We start from the raw sequence: 20131 nt of genomic DNA on the forward strand, positions 1-20131 counted from the left end.
TATATATATATATATATATATATATATATATATATATATATATATATATATATATATATGCATCTGTGTGTATTTTATTTTATTTTTTGACAGATATTTCATATTATTCATATTTTTACCTTCACAAATGTGGAGAAGACAATCGCAGAAACCCTCCACAATGATGTAAGTGTCAAAAGTTTAAGATTGCTATGTGCTCCCTAAATACAACGTGCCAGCAACAGGAATAATCTCAGCCTTGAGAAGTATGTGTAACAACGTCCACTTAAAAAATGTTGGGGGAGAATTACAGCGTTGAACGCATCTTGAATCGTTGGGATAAGAACCGACACAAAGATTATTCAGAACAACGGCTGGAACTGCATTACTGTACTTATTTCAGGCCACTCCTGAACCACAGATGTGAAAAAAAATCTCATCTGTGCTAAGATATAAAAGGATTGAACCTTAAAAAGAAATGCTGCCCTTTATTATAAAAACATGTTACAGAGTCTGGAGAAAGAATAGAGTCAATGTCGCTCAAGTTCAAGAGGGAAATTTCCCAAATGGTCTTTTGGGTACCCGTTTCATCCGCTGGTGTTGGTCCTTTGTGTTACAACAAATTCATTCAGAGCAGCATCTTCAGCTTTCCCTCTGCTGACATGCTCTTTGTAGATGCTACCTGTAGTTTTCAGCATTGTATTTTGCATCTTTTGAACAAATATAAAGTTCAAAATGTATAATTCTACCGGCCCCATCACGACCCTGATGGACTAAAGGGGAGAGTGTTTTAATAATCTATCTAATTATAAGTTAAACTTTAATATTTGATTTGAGATGCACCTTTATTGTTTGTGCCTTCTCCGTGTTTTTGTTGGCATTGCTTGTTAACCTCTTCTCCTCCCCCCATCTTAGGAGGAGATGAATCGCCCAGCCACCAGATCCTTTCCATTGTGCTGATTGTGTTCTTGCTGGTGCTCATCTTTACGCTGTTGGCCTGGTACATTCGCAGGTAAAAAAAAAAAATGAAGAAAAAGAAAACCTTTCCAACCCTTAGCATGGCTCGCCTTTCCTCCTTCCCCTGGCGTAGAGCCCGGCACAGGAGCGGAGCTTGGGGTGACGAACACTTCCTCCTTTTTAGTCACTGAGGCGGAGCCCGGTCAGGAAGTAGACTCCCTCGCATGTTTAGTCAGAGCAGAGCAGAGCAGATCAGGCTGTGACAGAGGAGCTCTACAGGCAGCTTTAGACTGAAGAACAAATTCTGTACCACATTTTAACATCAACACTGCCTCTTCAAGACGCCAGCTAATGAGAAAAAATAGCTTCTCAAGCTTCAGATGGTAGGAAAAATTGTTTAAATGTGTGGAATATTGCTTTTTGGTTAAAGAAAAATTTAATTGAGTCATTCAGTATTTAATGTTGTTTTTGTCAGTGTGTCAATTTGCTTTGTATTTGTTTTCCTTTAGGTTAAAAAACCAGAAAAAAGCAGTCGTCACCGCCGTTGACAAGAAGATACCGAATGGCATCTTGGAAGAACAAGGTACTGAGCTGAAACTACACACAGTTAGAGGTGGCAAGGCAGAATTTAGGCAACTTGAGAAGATGGCTATAAGAAGCAAATATAAAGATATTTATACTATTAGATATTTTGACTTTGGAAAAAGACACTCAGACAGTAGAACCTATTCAGGTTCTAAATCTCTAAGTGCATGCATGGAGACCCGCAAGTAGTTGTGGTTGCTTCAAACTTCCTGTGGTTTACATTGAGAGTGAAAGAAAGCTACCTTCATCAACATTTACAGCTTCTTTGAGGCTGCTTGTGAAGTAAGATCAGAATTAACTTTATTAGCTAAGTTTGTGTGTAAAAACAAGGAATTTGACTTCAGTCATTCATTCCTTGTTTTTTTTTTATTAACTGTTTTAAAGGCCAATCACTGACTGTTGAGAGAATGCTTAAAGAGATTAAAAAGACACAATAAAAAGCAAGGATGAAAGTAGAATGTGTGAGCGTGCATGCACAACTCAGTAGATGCAAATATGAGAACTGCTTTTGCAGCATCCTTTCAGCTCTATTATTCTAAAACAGGGTTGTTTTATGTGGATTGTGATAAAAGCCATCGGATCTAGCAGGAAATGGTTCATGATCAGGATTTGCGAATGTTCTTGAGGAAGTATTTTCTTATCTAACTATGGAAAGAGCAGAGCGGGTTGTGCTCAGGTTAGAAGCTGAAGGACCTCAGGAAAGCCTCCGATTGGGTGCTGGTTGGAGTTAGAACACATCTAAACAGTTTGATCATTTTAATAGTTTACCATGTATTTGATTCCTAAAGCTGAGGGTGGAAGCATGGTGTTAGGAATACACAATTAATCAAAACACTGTGTATCTGTCCATGTTTGTGTGATATGATTTGGTTTTGTTGTGTTTTAGAGATTGGATACAGTTCTGAGTCGCTGTACACCGTTGTACCTCCAGGTCAGGTATAAAGGGTGGCAGTGAAACAAGCAGCTGCATGCTACAGTACTAACACTAATGCTCTCTGGGTGCTTTTTTCAGCCTTTGTTTTCTCAAAGCTATAACCAAATGCTAGGAGAGGGATCATTTTGTTTCAACACCTGTTGATCTGGGAAATTGACAGAGATGTAGACATTGTATAAAATGTGAATGACTTTTATAGCTGTTGAGTAAATTGGTTCAGAAAGCTGATTTTATAATTCAGTGATTCCCCACCACATGTGATTATGTAAGCTCAGGAAAACATCCAAACACTGTTGGAAATATGCTAATGAAAACGGCTAATTCAGTGGCCTTAGATATTCTAAGACAAAAAACACCACTTCAAATGTTATTAAAGGTGATTGTGATCAAAAGTTTATTTATTTTGGTAATTAGATTCAAAATAGAAGATGAAATACAGAATCACAATACACAGCATTTTTAAAATGTATATTTCATTTAATATTGAAAATTTTGGCTTCCAGCTTATTAAAACTTACATTATATTTTACAAGGCAATGTGAATGATTTAAAAGATTAATAGATTAAATTAATTTCAATGTATAAATATTTTACTACAGCTCAGTTAAATCAGATTTTTAAGTGGTAAGTCACTAGCACCTTCCACAAGAAGGATGAGCCAAAAAAGCCCACTGCTAAGCGAGCTGATCAGGGTGTTCTATCCAGACATGGTGATGGAAAGTTTGGTGCATTTGCATGAGGAGAAATGGGCTTGTGCATAGTCTGCACGCATATAATAGTTGTTCCCTCTTGGGAGTGGGTGCAGGGTTGTGCATGAGCATTTTTTTTTTTAAGTGGAGAGGGCGGGTCTTTTAAAAAATGTGCAAAAATCCTCCATTATACAGTAACATTTAGGAAACTGAGAGGCAAATTTATGTAAGATTCACATGGGGTTGACCGTTTTAGTTGAATTACTGTCATTTATTAACTTTCATTTGAGAAGTTTTTGATGAAACAAAGATCGGTGCCTTTGAGCACCACATTCTTCTAGCCTTGTCAGCCCTTCATGAGTGCCCTCCATTTAACCTAAATTTATTCTGTTTGGCACTACATATAATATACGCTTGGACCACATTGTTCACATTGAGTTGTCTGAAAGATGTGGAAATTACTTCTAGCATTTAAAGCATACAGATAGACATGAAAATGTTGAAAGATAGCTGTTAGCTCACTATAAAAAGATTTGATGAAATTAATTCTTTGCAAGAACTAAATAATAAAGCAGAAGCTTTAGATTAAACTGTCAAATAAGGATAGAAAAAACTGGGCATATTATTTCAGAATAGTATGACACGCAGCTGTTCACATTGGCTGTGGCCCATCCAGCTTGTAATTAAGAGATTGGAGAACAACATAGAGAGATGGCATGTGATGTCATGACATATTTCTGAAACATGCTGATGAAGATTCTCAGTCATCCAGGTCATAGTCATTCAGTAAAAGTTCAAAAAAGTCCACTGGCTTTCTGGAGAGGTAGCGAAACGTCTTCAAATCTTGGAAACCAAGTCCAGTGGATTTTTTTGAACTTTTACGGAATATTTCTGAAACATACCTTTACTTCTGTTAGGTATCACAGTTTTTTTTTTAGCTCTTTTTATATAAAATGATGTATTATTGCTCATTTCTTATTCAAGCTTTAGGAATAAGGAAGAAATTAGTGTTTGGGGTGGAGGAGAAAAAAAATGTGCTGATGATCTAATGAAGCATAGGGATTGTACTATTGCCTTTATATGACATTCTGTCCATTACTGTTTCAATGTCACCCATGTAGTAGGAAATAATGTGTATACCTTTGTATTTATGAGATATTAATTTGATTTTACACAAGATGAGAAAATCAATAACACCATGTTAGAATCTGTCCAGAAATGTTCTTTCAACAGTTTCAAGTTTTGGATAAAGTCTTGAAAAGGATTAAACTGTTAAAAGAAAACAAGAAGCAATATGACAGTCCAGAGCCCTAATTTATAGTTTTTGTTATAATACAACACTGTGTAACTTTTGATCAAAGGTATAGAATAATTTGCAATATTTTAAATTAGATTTTAGGCATTTATATAGCATTTGGCGTGTATTCTCTGTGTTGCTATTCTTTAAAAAAAACTTGCCGATGTAACTTGAGTGTGTTGGATCTGTTGTTTGAGATCGAGCAGCGATTTATGGCAGTCTGAGCTACCAACCCTAAAAAGTTAAAAGACAACAAATCAGATATGATCTATTTTTGATTCTCTGACATAGGATTTATCTAGAGGGGTGAATGTTTTTCTCCTTAAAAGAAATGCCATGACTTCTCAACCTGCTGGTCCAAACTGGAAAGCTTTCAGATTGTTTGATTTTGAGACAATGCAGAGTTACCAATCTGATCTCATGGGCAGGTAAAGCTGGAAATGTTTAGGTCGAGATCTTTAAAATAAAAGGCTAAAGAACTATGCTAACAGTGCGGTCAAACTGTGGCCAGCTTTAATGTAAATGACTCAAGACCTCAGTTCAAAAGTAAAAAAATAACTGCAAAATTATACTTTTATAATTACTTTTATATTTTTGAACTCAGGTTTCTTGAAACAAAAGCTAAAAGAACCAAATTTGTACAAATTTTGGAAGGTATTAAATGATGTTTTAAACACAGGTTGGGAACCACTGATCTATTTCAACCCAATCATTAAGACTATATTGGTTATTTAACACATCTAAACATATCGTTGATTGTTATTTCTGTTCACTTGAGATGATTAGATTTATTATGCCATTAACATATTTCAGTATGAAATCATTTAAAAGAAGAAACCAATCAGGAAAGATGGGACTGACTGTGGTTTTCCTCCCCACAGAGCAACAAACGGTGGTCCTCCTGCCCCAATCCCCCTCAGCATCGAAGACTTATCTACCCATCCCAGTGGACCACCTGGAGGAGGAGTACCGGCTGCGTTCAGCTGATGATGGCAAGCTTTTCAGGGAGGAGTATAATGTAAGCTTCTCTCAAGTTAAATAAATAACCAAACAGTATTTTATCTTTCATTTAAGGCAGGTAGATTGAACTTTTACTTTTAAGAAAATCAACGTATATCCCTAGCTTCTTCAGCTATAAAAGCTGGGTTAAAAGTGTTTCACAGGTTAAAAGGTTTGTATTTTGATGTAGGAAATTAAAAGGAGCACTATGTGTCAGGTTCTCCATGACACATACGTATCTCATACTCACCCACACCAGCCAAAAAGTACCCCTTTGGCTATTTCTGGCTATTTTTGAGGATCTGAGTCAAAGTAAAGCATTACACTAAGCTCATACAAAGCCAATGCATTGTATTTTTTTTCTTTTAGACAGTTATATCAGACAGAGGAAGTTGAAGTTCTTTGGTAGTGTAGCAGAGGAAGTGCCCTCACTCGGCAGCATAGCTACTGGCAGACTATTGCTGATGAGGTGTGGCTGTATATAATCTGTAATTCTGCTTTACAGTCCCTGATAGGCGGCAATGCACAGGGGACGTATGAAGAAGCCAACAAGGATGAGAACAAGGAGAAGAACCGATACCCCAACATCCTTCCATGTGAGCTTACTTTCTGTTCTGCAGCTGCGAACTCTGCTTCCTGTTTTCACATACACAAGCAAACACCGCTGTTTCTTTGACACTTTTTTTTTTTTTTAATTCTCACAGATAGAGTAGAGCTTTCATACTTGTTGCACATCAACTTGCAATGACAAATCAATATTCTAATAGTTTCCTCTCTGGCCTTCCTTTTTATACCTGGAGCCTGTGTTTTTAAATGATTTATCAAGGCCTTAACAATTGTTGCTAAAATTGGGTGTTCTAAGTGTATGGTGCTGAAAATCACATGCAGTTTAAAGGAGGTTAATACCAATAGATATTTTATAGAAAACCAATTCTTTGGAAAATAATCTTTGTACATCTCTAAAGCCATTTTTTACATACTACAAGCAGCTGTTTCAGAAAACCCCTCAACCATAATCTAATAAATTGTTAGGCAAGCCCCTGATCACAGCTTTGTGTCATCTATCATTAGCTGGAAATAAAAAATTTAATACAATTTGTTTAAAAGTGCCAAATCACAACAAATGTAATCTCAAGGCACTACAAAGACAATTCAACCAGATCATACAGTCAAAATGATTCAAAGTGTTCTATCTAAAACCAGTTGATTGCATCGACTCAATGACTCAAAGGCAATCCCTCACACCAAGCATGCTTGCAGTGACAGTGGAGAGGAAAAACTCCCTTTTAACAGCAAAAATATGCAGATATCCCCCTAAAGCCTTAATTACTACCTTAATGTTTGCTAATTCTGTATAATTAATCATTTGTTTTCCATGAACTATGTGTCCTGATAGAACAATTTTCCAATTGTTTTTCTCATTTAAAGATGACCATGCCAGAGTGGTGCTGACTCAGTTGGATGGGAATCCTTGTTCAGACTACATTAATGCCTCTTATGTTGATGTAAGCTGGTCTCTTTTACAAGATTTGAAACATGTATTTATAAAATGAAAACATTGGTCAAAAATATTAAGATCATTTCTTTTTCAAGTTTTATAAAACAATGTAATTTATGCAGTACTTTTTTGGGGATGTGTACTTAAAATAATAGCTTATTTTATAATTTAAAACATATATATATATATATTTTTTTTTATTATCAGGGTTACACAGAAAAGAACAAATTCATTGCTGCACAAGGTAAGGGGATTTATAAATAGAACTATTCTCAAGTCTTAATTTAAATTTTTTTTTTTTACATAAAACTTGAATGTTTTTTCTCCCAGGTCCAAAAGAAGAGACAGCAGCAGATTTTTGGAGGATGATATGGGAGCACAAAGTAGCAACGGTTGTCATGCTGACAAATTTAAAAGAGAGAAAAGAGGTATGCAATTCTTCTGTTTTGTTAATATATCCTGTATTTTTAGAGCTTACTACAGATTTAATGCAATGAAAAGAAGAATGGTAAAAAAAAAATGATCAAAAATCAATATTGTTTAAATCAGTTACTATTTAATGTTTGATAAGCTTTTAAAAGTTAGTGCTGTAATCGTCCACTTTTGTTGGTTATTGACAATTTCAAGCATTCCCCCCTTATGAGATCTGAAGTGATTTGCTCTGATATAACAATATGGGATGATGTCTTTTATAAAGCAAATACTTTGCACTGGTTTAATATGAAAGTACATAACATTCAGTTTCTCATTGCTTACTCCTGCAGGATAAGTGTTACCAGTACTGGCCAGACCAGGGTTGCTGGACTTATGGGAACGTGAGGGTAGCAGTGGAGGACTTCACAGTGCTAGTAGACTATACGATACGCAAGTTTTGTGTGCAGCATGTAAGTTTAAACCACTTTCTCTATAGTTTATTTGGAAAGTTATTTTTATTTTGCTCTAATGGCACACATTTATTTTTGTCATTTAACTTTTATGGACTTTTTTCAGGTTAATATTGAAAGCAAAAACACAAACAGAAAGAAAACAAAGAAACTAAACAAAAATATTTCACAATATATTGGTATCAGTAGATAACCAATAAACACAAAATCTTGTGACAAAATCTTATCCCTTTCTAGCAAATCTAATTTCATGTTTATGTAGTTAAGCCATCATAATTCAAAATATGCAATCTCCATCATTTATTTTATCACTTCTTGATCCCATGAGCTTTCCTAAAATTTCAATTTTGGAAGTATAATCCTTGTGGCAAAAATTAAAACCAGTTAAAACTAAAGCAAAATTCTGTTTTGAACTATTTGGTAGGCTAAACCTTTCTCCTAAAACACAGAGTGGAACAGATTCAGATGGAGGTGTGACTAATTGTTCAGTCATTTAGTCATTTAATACATGTACAAAGGTACCTTTATTGCTTTTACATTTCCAACGTAACTTATTCTCAAATAACCCCGTTTTAAAAAGCCTAGCAGGTGTAAAAATCATACCATCAGCACATATTTTTTGTAGCGATAGAGAAGGTTTTAAAAAGCACTCTTAGAGGTTTGAGCAGAAAATAGAACATGGTGCATTCCTAGAGAGATGTTATCAAACCCGTTTTTGACCAAACAGATTTTAAAATCCTTCATACCATGATCACAATAAAAAAATGTATAGTGGTATATAAAAACAGGTCCAGATGGGATCCGTAAAAGTTTTTCAATGCAATTAAATATTAAACTTTCCCAACACTTATTAATAATAATTAAACTGTATACCCATGCATATAATGAGGAGTTTCTACCAACATCATTTAATGAAACAGTTATTATTTTAATCCCTGAAATAGATAAAAAGATGTAGAGGAAGTGGCCTCTTACAGACCTAATTCTCTATTAAATTTAGACTAAAAAATCTTTTACAATCGAAACGACTTAGTAATGCACTGAATATGGTTGTACATCCTGATCAGACCGGTTTGGTACCAGGTAAAAGTTCACGTAATCATATTAGGCACTTACTTAGTGTTATTTACGTTTCTAAGAATAAAGTCTAGCAGCCAAACGTCTTAGCTGGGCTTTTTCGACAGGCACACATGACAGTCAACCCACAGCATGATGCATAATTCAGATGATGTCGTTCCAAAAACCACAAGATAAATTTGGACTTTCCAACTGCCAGCATCTCAGATATCATCTATTATAAAGTTATTTTTGCTCACATTTGCTTCACTTTAAGATCAACAAGCATGATACCAAAGATGTATGCCTAAGTTAACGCCCAGGGAAAACAATCTCACAGTGTTATGTTTCATTCCTGGAGTCCAGAATATCTTAATCTTTATCAGATTTGGAAAAGGAATAAGGGAATAACTAATCTGTGCCGGATGATCTAGAGAAAGAGGCATATTTCTAGATTGGGCAAAATACAATAAAAATAAACTGAAAAAGTCAAAAACCAGAATGACTAATGGTTGAAAGGAAATAAATAAAGACAGAAAGAGGAACAGGAACATCTACTGCACTCAAGAGACTCCTCCACTTTATTAGACATTTGATAAAGTGATAATGATATATGGTGCTCTTCTAAAACCAATTACCCTTTAAAAAAATGGAAATCCTTTCACCTAATCTTTGAATCACATACTAACAAATCATACTACAAATCATAAAATATGTTTTAATTAATCTGCAAGCAATCTCACACAATATATCGCATCTGTGACTGAACAGCAAATGGAAATATATAAATCAGAGAAAAACTTTATTGTTATTGGACAGCCACAGTGTTCAGCCATATTTTCCTACATTGTTTACAAGGCGCTCTGCTCTTGTCTTTGGTTATCCAATTCCTTTCCATCTCGACTAGGGCTGAACAATATAATGCAATAAGCATATTGGATAGTTTATTATTGAAAAATATATAGCTAGGTGCTATAGTAACTTAAAAGCTTAGGTTAGTTATACATATAAAACCTTTTAAGGTGGTGAGAATCAGTTACAGAACATTGCATTGCATCTCAACTGCAGCTTTTTTTGTAACATCGAAATCAAATAATAAAATGTAAATAATTAGGTTTTTGTTTTTCTTTTCATAGCAGGCCAGTGATGCTGCTAAGACACCCCGTTTGGTCACACAGCTTCACTTCACCAGCTGGCCTGACTTTGGGGTTCCTTTCTCCCCCATCGGCATGCTCAAGTTCCTGAAAAAAGTCAAGGCAGTGAATCCCCCCTTTGCTGGGCCTATTGTAGTCCATTGCAGGTACTGGAGACTCAGCAGCTCATGCATTTAAAATGTTTACCTGAACTAAACAGATGTCATCTCTGATTTAGCCCCTGTTTATTTAATTTATCCACTTGGTTTCTATGGGGAGAAAAAAATTGGGCCTATATTTACTCATTGAGAGTATATGGGTAAACAAAAAAATAAAAAAACAAATTTGATTATAGCAATAGATGTGTTTACAGGCACAGAGTTCCCTTTGTTTTCTCCTGCTTCCCATTAACATACAAGTGTCAGCTGAGCATTGTGGTTCATAAAGGGTTTTGTTTGTTTTTTTTTTGTCCCCAGCGCTGGTGTTGGGAGGACTGGAACCTTCATTGTAATTGACGCCATGATCGACATGATGCACACAGAGCAAATAGTTGATGTGTTTGGCTTCGTCTCTAAGATACGAGAGCAGCGCTCCCAGCTCATCCAGACAGATGTGAGTTAAAGACGGATTTTTCTTTTGCCGCATAGGTTTTGTTACTGTACAAAAACGGGGAAAAGCTTACAGGGAATGTTTACCTCCTCTGTCTACAATCTATACTTGTACTCACACATAGTGCATGAAAAATATGTGTCTATCCCCACTCTAGATCCAGTACTCGTTTGTCTACCAGGCCTTGCTTGAATACTACCTCTATGGAGACACAGAGCTGGATGTGTCATCGCTGGAAGGACATCTGCAAAAACTGCACAACACCTTCACAGATGGTGACCGGGTGGGCCTGGAGGAAGAGTTTAAGGTTATTTTATTTTATTTAGCACTTCATCTCTATAAGACGCCTAGATTATCATAAAAAGGAACTAGTAAGGTTAACTTAAATTACGCTGTGTTAACCTTAAGAAGTGGTATAAAATACTTAATTAAACATTAAAAGAAAATGGAGATGAACTGATCAGAAGTTTGTAAACAATTTCTAAACTCTGATATTTAGCTTTGTAGAATTCACTTTATTTGTGTTAAGGGCTTTTATATATGTGGGAACAATATTCATAGTGTTTTTTTGCACGTTCTGCCGTGAGCTGTTATTAATAATTTAAAGCGGCAGCACTAGAGGAGACATGGCGCCGCTGTGTGAGAGAACAGTTCCTGCAAAAGAAAGCTTCCCTATTATTTTTAAACTAAAGTTAATATGGTTTACATATTAAGAAGTGTCTGGCATCTTTAGCTTATGATTACTGTGGGTAGAACTAGAATGATAGCGATCAGTTAGTTGATGTTCAGGAGTATGTAGGTCCTTACCTTGGCTAAATTAGTGGAAGCCCTTCCACGTTTACGCGAAGCTCAAACTAAAGCAGATTAACTTTGTTGGACTCTGCTCAAAGTCTTGCTCTCTTTGTCTACCAGACTGAATCAAAGACATTTCTACATCAAGAAAATATATTTTTCAAAAGCTTTTTCATTTTTGTTTCTTTCGCTTTCTTTTTTTAACACCTTGCGAATATCAAGACATGCTAACTTTAGGTCTATGAGAAATAGTGTCGTTAGGTGTGGTACATTTTCTGATTAAAAAAAGATTGGATTTTTGAGCACACAGTTTACCAGTTGCCTCTTGCAATTCATCTATTAGTAGCTGATTTTATGCTGTATCTCTAAAAACTTGGTAGAAGTAATTTCTCTTATGCAGTAAACCACACATTTAAAAGTATTGACAGTTCAATCTGAAAAACTCACACGAAGAGAAAAGACAATTAGAAGAAATTTATTATTACAATTATTTGTCTTTGGCGCTCAGACCTCGGCAGGAAACATTAGTGCTGAATTTCGATAGATATGCATGAACAGGAGTAAAGAACAGGGCTGTTTCCCCCCCAGGCCTGAAACTGGTGGTGGAGTGGAGATAGATGAAGTTGGTCAGTCTGTAGACTGCTGGTTAGTGAGACGGTATGCTGAGCTTTATGGGGAGATCCAGTGGACTGCGTGAGCTGATACTAGAGCTTCACTCAGGGACCTGGAAGATGAAAGTCCAGTTGGATAACACAAGTTGAGAGAACCTGTCCATGATGAGCAAGCATGAAGTGACAGTGGAGAGGAAAAACTCCCCATTGGGAAGAAACCTCTGGCAGAACCAGGCTCAACATGGCGGCCTTCTGCCGGACCGGTTGAAATGAGACGCGGAATGCAGTAAGAGTCCGGGAGGAATGACGCTCTGATGAAGTTTCAGCTATGACAGTGGAGGAGGGGCTGGAGGTGGGTCTAAATGGGGTCATCTAAATGAAGTCACACAGCGCAACCACCGCCTGCGCACCAGGGAGCAGAAGAGCTGCGGATCGGAGGCCTTTTAAAATGAACTTTGGATGCCCATTGGCTTTCGTGGAGGCTTTACGTGGAGTTTCTTCAGTTGAACGTCTGCCTAGGCTCCATAACAGTAATACAGACCTAGAATTAAAGCGTAAATTAGCGTCTGCTATGGTTTCATAGCAGCATCAAGGTTTTATTTAAAAGATTGCTGTGGATAAAAAATAAACCAATATAGAAAAAACATCCCTCTTTATTTTATCCTTTTATACTTCAATTAGCCAACATGTTTAATAAGTATTTTGCAATATTATGGTAGAGTCATGGAAAATAATATTTAATCCTCATGGTTTCCTTCAGGTTATTTAACAAATACAGCTTTAAGGAGTTTAATTTGAATGCTGCTATCTAGCCAATTTTCTTAGGTTGTGCATCAATAGCTATAGCATTGCACCAACAAAAACATTGTCTGTAGCCTTGTGATACACACATAAGTTGGTACTTGACTGAAGAACCATTTTTCTTGATGGCAATGGTGGTCTAATTAGTTTTTTCATGACTATACTTACTGGATGGAATTACTAGTCCTTGTTTTATTAGGCAGCTCTATTAACAATTCTAATAGGACAAAAATAAATATATTTCTAAACCTGCTGGTAAAGAAGCAGCAAGATCATGGTGGGATTTTAAGGTTATAGCTTATAGAGAAAGGTAGCCTTTGATTTCTCTTTAGCATCGAGTGCACTGCTGAATGTTTGTGCTTTGTCTAATGAAATGCTTAAATAGTTCAATATGTGAAGATGGGAGCTCAGGAAATGTGTCATTGTCTTATAAATATTATTTTATATGAAGACCATGCATATTGGTATTATTTTGGGTCCAGTTTTAAAAGGAATCCCCATTACATTTAAATTATGTTATGCAACAAACAACCCTGCTGTGACAAAACCTACTTCAGCAATCTTAATAATGTATTTCTACGGTAATAAAAACAACATACATGAACAGGCTATTAAAGAGGTAAAATAATTTTCAGCAGAAATTGAATCTTAACAAGTTGGCACCAATGTAAGTTCCTTTTGATACTTCAACTTTGCTTTCTTTTTGACTTCTTAGAAACTGACCAACATGCGAATAATGAAGGAGAACATGAGAACGGGGAACCTTCCTGCAAACATGAAGAAGAACAGAGTTCTACAAATAATTCCATGTAAGAAACAGGAATCCATTTTAATTGTGGGCAGATTTGAAATATAGAACTGATGATCTGTAACTCAATATTTCCAAATCCAAATATCTTCTTTAAAGATGGTGTTGGAAAACTAAAATGAAGGAAGCAGAGCAACTTTGTTGTAAAACATTCAGCCTTCCTGTTATCCTATAAACTCCCCCCTTCTTCATTTTTAAAAATATCACTGATTTTCACATTTCTTCAACATAGATCCTCTACTATTAATGTATATGCAGGAGGAGTGCTGTTAGTGCAACCTATTAGTAAAGAGGTTTGGTGTGTTCAATGACCAGACGAGGATTGGATTTCAGAGCTTCCAGCTAGCTAGTTACCAGTTTAGGCAGAAAATCAGCAGATTCATGGTGGCTTCTTGTAAAATGATCCATTTTATTGTAAAGGGTTGGGCAAAATTTTATTGTAAGGTTTGATAAAAGTGGATCCCTATAACACAAAGGATCATTAATGTCTGCTATATACTGTTTTATATATATACAGTGGTGTGAAAAAGTGTTTGCCCCCTTCCTCATTTCCTGTTTTTTTGCATGTTTGTCACACTTAAGTATTTCGGAACATCAAACCAATTTAAACAATAGTCAAGGACAACACAAGTAAACACAAAATGCAATTTGTAAACGAAGGTGTTTATTATTAAAATAGAAAAAAAATCCAAACCATCATGGCCCTGTGTGAAAAAGTGATTGCCCCCTAAACCTAATAACTGGTTGGGCCACCCTTAGCAGCAACAGCTGCAACCAAGCGTTTGCGATAACTTGCAATGAGTCTTTTACAGCGTTCTGGAGGGATTTTGGCCCACTCATCTTTGCAGAATTGTTCTAATTCAGTTACATTAGAGGGTTTTCGAGCATGAACGGCCTTTTTAAGGTCATACCACAACATCTCAATAGGATTCAGGTCAGGACTTTGGCTAGGCCACTCCAAAGTCTTCATTTTGTTTTTCAGCCATTCAGTGGTGGACTTGCTGGTGTGTTTAGGATTATTGTCCTGCTGCAGAACCCAAGTTTGTTTTAGCTTGAGTTCACAAACAGATGGTCAGACATTCTCCTTCAGGATCTTTTGGTAGACAGCAGAATTCATAGTTCCATTTAACACAGCAGGTCTTCCAGGTCCTGACGCATCAAAACAGCCCCAGACCATCACACTACCCCCTCCATATTTTACTGTTGTATAATGTTCTTTTTCTGAAATGCAATGTTCCTTTTATGCCGGATGTAATGGGACACACACCTTCCAAAGAGTTCCACTTTTGTCTCATCGGTCCACAGAATGTCTTGGGGCTCATCAAGATGTGTTTTGGAAAAATTGAGACGAGCTTTAATGTTCTTTTTCCTCAGCAGTGGTTTTCTTCCTGGAACTCTGCCATGCAGGCCATTTTTGCCCAGTCTTTTTCTGATTGTGGAGGAATGAGCGCTGACCTTAACTGAGGCAAGTGAGGCCTGCAGTTCTTGTGTGGGGTCTTTTGTGACCTCTTGGATGAGTTGTCGCTGCGCACTTGGGGTAATTTTGGGTAGCTGGCCACTCCTGGGAAGGTGCACCACTGTTCCATGTCTTCGCCATTTGTGGATAATGGCTCTCACTGTGGTTCGCTGGATTCCCAAAGCTTTGGAAATGGCTTTATAACCCTTTCCAGACTGATAGATCTTAATTACTTTCTTTCTCAATTGTTCCTGAATTTCTTTGGATCTCGGCATGATGGGTAGCTTTTAAGGATCTTTTGGTGGACTTTACTGTGTCAGGCTGCTCCTATTTAAGTAATGTCTTGATTGAAAACAGGTGTGGCAATAATTAGGAGTGGGTGTGGCAAGAGAAATTGAACTCGGGTGTTAAAAACCACAGTTATAGTATATTTTAACGAGGGGGGCCACCACTTTTTCACTCAGGGCCATGATGGTTTGGATTTTTTTATCCTTTATTAATAAACACCCTTATTTACAAATTGCATTTTGTGTTTATTTGTGTTGTCCTTGACTATTGTTTAAATTGGTTTGATGTTCCGAAACACTTAAGTGTGACAAACATGCAAAAAAACAGGAAATGAGCAAGGGGGCAAACACTTTTTCACACCACTGTATTTATGTATTTTTTGTGAGATTATTTCAATTGCTAGCAGCTAAAATAGCATTTATTTGAATATTTGATTATCTTTCACCACACTAAGGGTTTAAATTTTGCCACCATGCTCAGTTATATCATTTTTTTCTCCAAATGGTGAGAGAACTATTGCAGATGGTTTCATGGAACTTCACTCCTAAAGTCCTGCTTTTCCCATCAATCAAGGCTCTAAAATCAATTAATGTGTAAATTAAAGTTAATATCTCCACTGTGAGATCAATAAGGTCAATCAATCAATCAAGTGTCACATATTATGATTTTTTTTTTTTTTTTTTACTGTCACTCCAGCGTACGTTTGTGATCTGCGTTTTCCTTTTCAGATGATTTCAACAGAGTCATTCTCTCCATGAGAAGAGGCCAGGAGTTCACAGATTACATCAATGCATCTTTCATACATGTAAGCATGCAGCCTCTTCTTTCAGTAGCAGGTCACCAACAGTACTTATAGTTCACCCTGCTGTATCAAAGTAATAAATACATGTTCTGATTTTATTCAGGGATACAGACAGAAGGACTACTTCATTGCCACCCAGGGACCTCTCACTCATACAGTACAGGATTTCTGGAGAATGGTGTGGGAATGGAAATGTCACTCCATTGTAATGCTTACTGAGCTCCAGGAGAGGGAGCAGGTGATCCACAACAACACCACATTGGAGCCATTACACATTGAAATGCAGCAAAATCTATACTTTCATTAGCTTTTTTTTTTATCTCAGCAACATTCAGTATTTTCTGACCATTAGTTACTTTACCATATTTTATACTCCACATGTTGATGTAAAGCTTCTGCTTTACAGGACAAGTGTTGCCAGTACTGGCCCACAGAGGACTCTGCTACCTACGGAGACTACACTGTAGAGCTGAAGGGAGATACTCTGTGTGAAACCTTCAGTCTACGAGACTTGGTACTCACCTTTGTCCCGGTAAGCAAATTAACTCTTTCACTATCAGAGATGTAAATTTTATGTGGAGTTCCAGTTTCTTTCACACCTCCTTCACAATGTATTCAAGTAGAATACATGTGTTACTACATGAGATATTACAAAAAAGTAAAATGAACATCTCTTATGTGTTGGGAAACTTTAATGCCTAACAGTTAAGGAAAAAATGGCCATTTAGGTGTTTATTTATTTTCTAAAGATATTCCACAATCTCTAGGTAGTTGAAGTATATTTGCGACAAAACTCAATGTTCGATAAAATGTTTCATAACCCATCCAGAAGCTTTTTAATATTCTGTCGGCCCCCGTGCAAGCCAATGGAACTGACAAACACTCCTGGAAGGGTTTGGAAACTTTTTCAGAAAACCTGAGTGAAAGCTTGCCTCTGATTTAAGCCTTTATTGGGTACACATTGAAATTCTTCACAATTTTTCGATAAAATTTTGATCATTGAAAATCAAAATTTCAAGTCAAGAGTGTTATCGGACAAGACCTTATTACTTTTGTAACATTCAAAAAAATATGTAGTTATAATAATGATAATTGAACTGTATTAATCTCACACTGGAGAAATTCACCTCTGCATTTGACCCATCCCCTTGGGGAAAAGTGGGCTGCCTTTGTGTGGTGCCCAAGGAGCGGTGAGGGGTCTTGCTCAGGGACCCTGAGTGGCAGTCTGCGTGAGTAGGGCTTAACCCTTTATAGGGCAAGTTACTGTTTTTGATCAATTGCCTTACAAATGGACTCCACCCAATCCCTCAGTGAGGTCTAGAAGCACAAGATCTATATCCAGCCATTCAGCAAAGATACTGCTACATGGATATACATCTTATTTGGGCATTTAAACAATTAGGTGAGCCCATTAATTATATATTACCTACTGTAAATTAAGTTGAAAAAAAAAAAGTAAAAAAAGTTCATTAAAAAGTTAAAAAGTAAAATTAAAAAGTTCATAAGCCTACTTGACAAGTATTTTTAGGTTTATAAACTAAACAATGTAAGTGCCAGTATCAGCATTAATGCCTCTAAGGGTATGTTGTACAAAAAAAAATGTTTGTTTCACTCTCAATGTTTTTCATGAATTTCTTATAAAAGCTCTTTTGTTTTTGTTTTTCCTAATATATTCGGGCAAGTTGGTGTTTGTTGTTATTACATTGGCATAAATTTTTACCATCAAAATATCCTTTTTTTATGTTTCACAGGAAATAAGTTCTTGTCCTTGATTCCAATAACACTATTGGCTTGAAATTTTGACTTTCAAAGTATTTCACTGAGTGCTCTATAAAGGGGATAACAAGCACAAGGCTCTAAAACCACGAGGCCACCACTGCCCCAAAATGCATTTTTTGATGGCTAAACTTAAGGTCAATGTAATAACAAGGACTTTTTTGTTATTTTTCAATTTTTGATATGTTGTAGAAGTTCGTGAAAAACACTCAAAAAGTGAAAGAAACCCTTTTTTCGTTACATGATAACCTTAGAGTATTAATGCTGATACAGGCACTTACATAGTTTACTTTTTGACTTTGCATATTAACTTTTTAATTAGCTTTTGAACTTTTTTGCTTAGATTTTTACCTTTTTTTCTTGACTTCTCAACTTTTTTTTTACCTTAATTTACAGTAGATAATATATCATTCAAGGGCTCATCTAATTGGTCAAATACCAACATAACATGTACAGTAGCAGCCATTCAAAAAGGCCCTTCCCAGTCAAACACCAGCCGAATGGCCGCCCACTTCCCTGCAACTTAGCAGAATCACCTCCAACTTTCTGACACTGGAGTGACCCCTCCTTCTACCTGGTGTGCATATTTTTTGAATGGCTACTACTGTACAGCCATGTAGCAGTATCTTTGCTGAATGGCTGAATATGAGGGAAAGGGGGGCTTCGTTTGTAAGAGATCAAAAACAGTAATTTGCCCTATAAAGGTTTAAGCCTATTTTGTGGTTGCCACTCAGATGACTAAGAATTTGCACAGGCATATATTTATGAAAAACATTGGTGCAAGCTTCCACCTTACTGACCTTAAAGGATATACATTAAAAGGGGAAAAAACACAAGAAATTGTGGACGTTACTTATTAGAAAAAATGTTTTGCGAAGTTTAACTTTACTTTCATGTCTTTATCAGGATAAAAAAGATGACACACCCACTAAAAATGTAGCAAAACTGAAGTGAAAAGCAGACAGCAGGATGTGTTTAGGCTCCTCAGCTCGGAGGCTTCTGTTTCATATATTTCATTAATTTCGACCCACTCCACTTTTCTGAGGTGCGATTGCTCATTCGCCTCTCAGAATATCCCCCGTCGACTCACCTCTCATATTCTGCACATCACGTCCCGTTACCATTCATAAACTGCTAATAAATCACATTTCAAAGGTATTATTATCTCTCAACTGTCTGTGCATTTCCTCTCGAAGGAGAAGCAGACAAGGACGGTCAGGCACTTCCACTTCCACGGCTGGCCAGAGATCGGCATCCCGGCAGAGGGCAAAGGGATGATCGACATCATCGCCTCAGTGCAGAGACAGCAGCAGCAGTCTGGGAACCACCCCATAGTCGTACACTGCAGGCAGGTTTCAGTTTGCAAAAAGGTTTCATTTCTTAAATAAATTTGTATTAAGAACCTTGTGTTTGGTGTTTAAACTACAGTGCTGGTGCAGGGCGAACAGGTACGTTCATCGCACTGAGCAATATCTTGGAACGAGTCAAAGCAGAAGGCCTGCTGGACGTGTTCCAAACTGTGAAGAGTTTACGCATGCAGAGGCCTCATATGGTCCAAACAGTCGTAAGTATAAAAGTCTAATAATGGCAGTAATCTAAAAATGTACTTTCTGAAAAAGGGTAAAGGCCAAAGTATGTATGTATGTTAATGTATGCTATGAGTCATAGGAAGTTTGCAGATATAAGCAGTGTATTGTAGTAGTGGAGTAAAGGCCAAATGCAACGTTAGATCTAAAGGTTAGAGTGTGGGTGCTCTCACTCATCCAGTCTCCTTTAATGTCTCTACATACATGGTAATTAAAACCCTCATCTGGCCACATACACTCACAATGCATCCTCTGATTAAACTGTATCAAGTGCTGATAACACTGTAGTAAGTAGAAATCCTCTGACTCACATCAGTGACTGCTTAATACCCTATAAATGGTCTTTAGTTTCTGTTCTAGATGTGCCTACTATACATCTAATTCATTTCGATACCCTTTATAAGCCTGCGATTTAACCAGTCCCTTAAGCCCGGCACACACTGTGCGATTTTTTTTTTGCACTTTTCAGGCCGATTCCCCAGTGGTGTGAGAATTTTTCGACCAGGCTGACTTTCACCCTGATCGTGCGTTGTACAGGGGGTAATAGGGGCCAACAGCCTCTCCAATAACCTCCCGATCAGAAATCGTAAG

General features: G+C 36.8%; 1 protein-coding gene across 5 annotated transcripts in view; it reads left to right on the forward strand.

Moving 5' to 3' along the window:
* The window catches only part of ptpre (protein tyrosine phosphatase, receptor type E), an 82640-nt gene that overhangs the window by 59886 nt on the left and 2623 nt on the right, over positions 1 to 20131 (forward strand). For 2 of the 5 annotated variants that reach the window (XM_015375936.1, XM_015375937.1), the window contains exons 4-21: positions 895 to 991; positions 1446 to 1519; positions 2408 to 2452; positions 5323 to 5459; positions 5946 to 6036; positions 6869 to 6945; positions 7146 to 7182; positions 7269 to 7366; positions 7703 to 7822; positions 10015 to 10178; positions 10488 to 10623; positions 10778 to 10927; positions 13540 to 13633; positions 16105 to 16181; positions 16282 to 16416; positions 16585 to 16710; positions 19151 to 19302; positions 19383 to 19518. In XM_015375936.1, the coding sequence (XP_015231422.1) occupies positions 895 to 991; positions 1446 to 1519; positions 2408 to 2452; positions 5323 to 5459; positions 5946 to 6036; positions 6869 to 6945; positions 7146 to 7182; positions 7269 to 7366; positions 7703 to 7822; positions 10015 to 10178; positions 10488 to 10623; positions 10778 to 10927; positions 13540 to 13633; positions 16105 to 16181; positions 16282 to 16416; positions 16585 to 16710; positions 19151 to 19302; positions 19383 to 19518 (1946 nt within the window). Of the gene's footprint in view, positions 1 to 894; positions 992 to 1166; positions 1320 to 1445; positions 1520 to 2407; positions 2453 to 5322; positions 5460 to 5945; positions 6037 to 6868; positions 6946 to 7145; positions 7183 to 7268; positions 7367 to 7702; positions 7823 to 10014; positions 10179 to 10487; positions 10624 to 10777; positions 10928 to 13539; positions 13634 to 16104; positions 16182 to 16281; positions 16417 to 16584; positions 16711 to 19150; positions 19303 to 19382; positions 19519 to 20131 lie in introns of those variants that run through there. The other 3 variants (XM_015375939.1, XM_015375938.1, XM_015375940.1) reach the window with 3 other exon arrangements.

This window comes from Cyprinodon variegatus, unplaced genomic scaffold, assembly GCF_000732505.1.
Source record: "Cyprinodon variegatus isolate N-32 unplaced genomic scaffold, C_variegatus-1.0 Scaffold127, whole genome shotgun sequence".
NCBI lineage: Eukaryota > Metazoa > Chordata > Actinopteri > Cyprinodontiformes > Cyprinodontidae > Cyprinodon > Cyprinodon variegatus.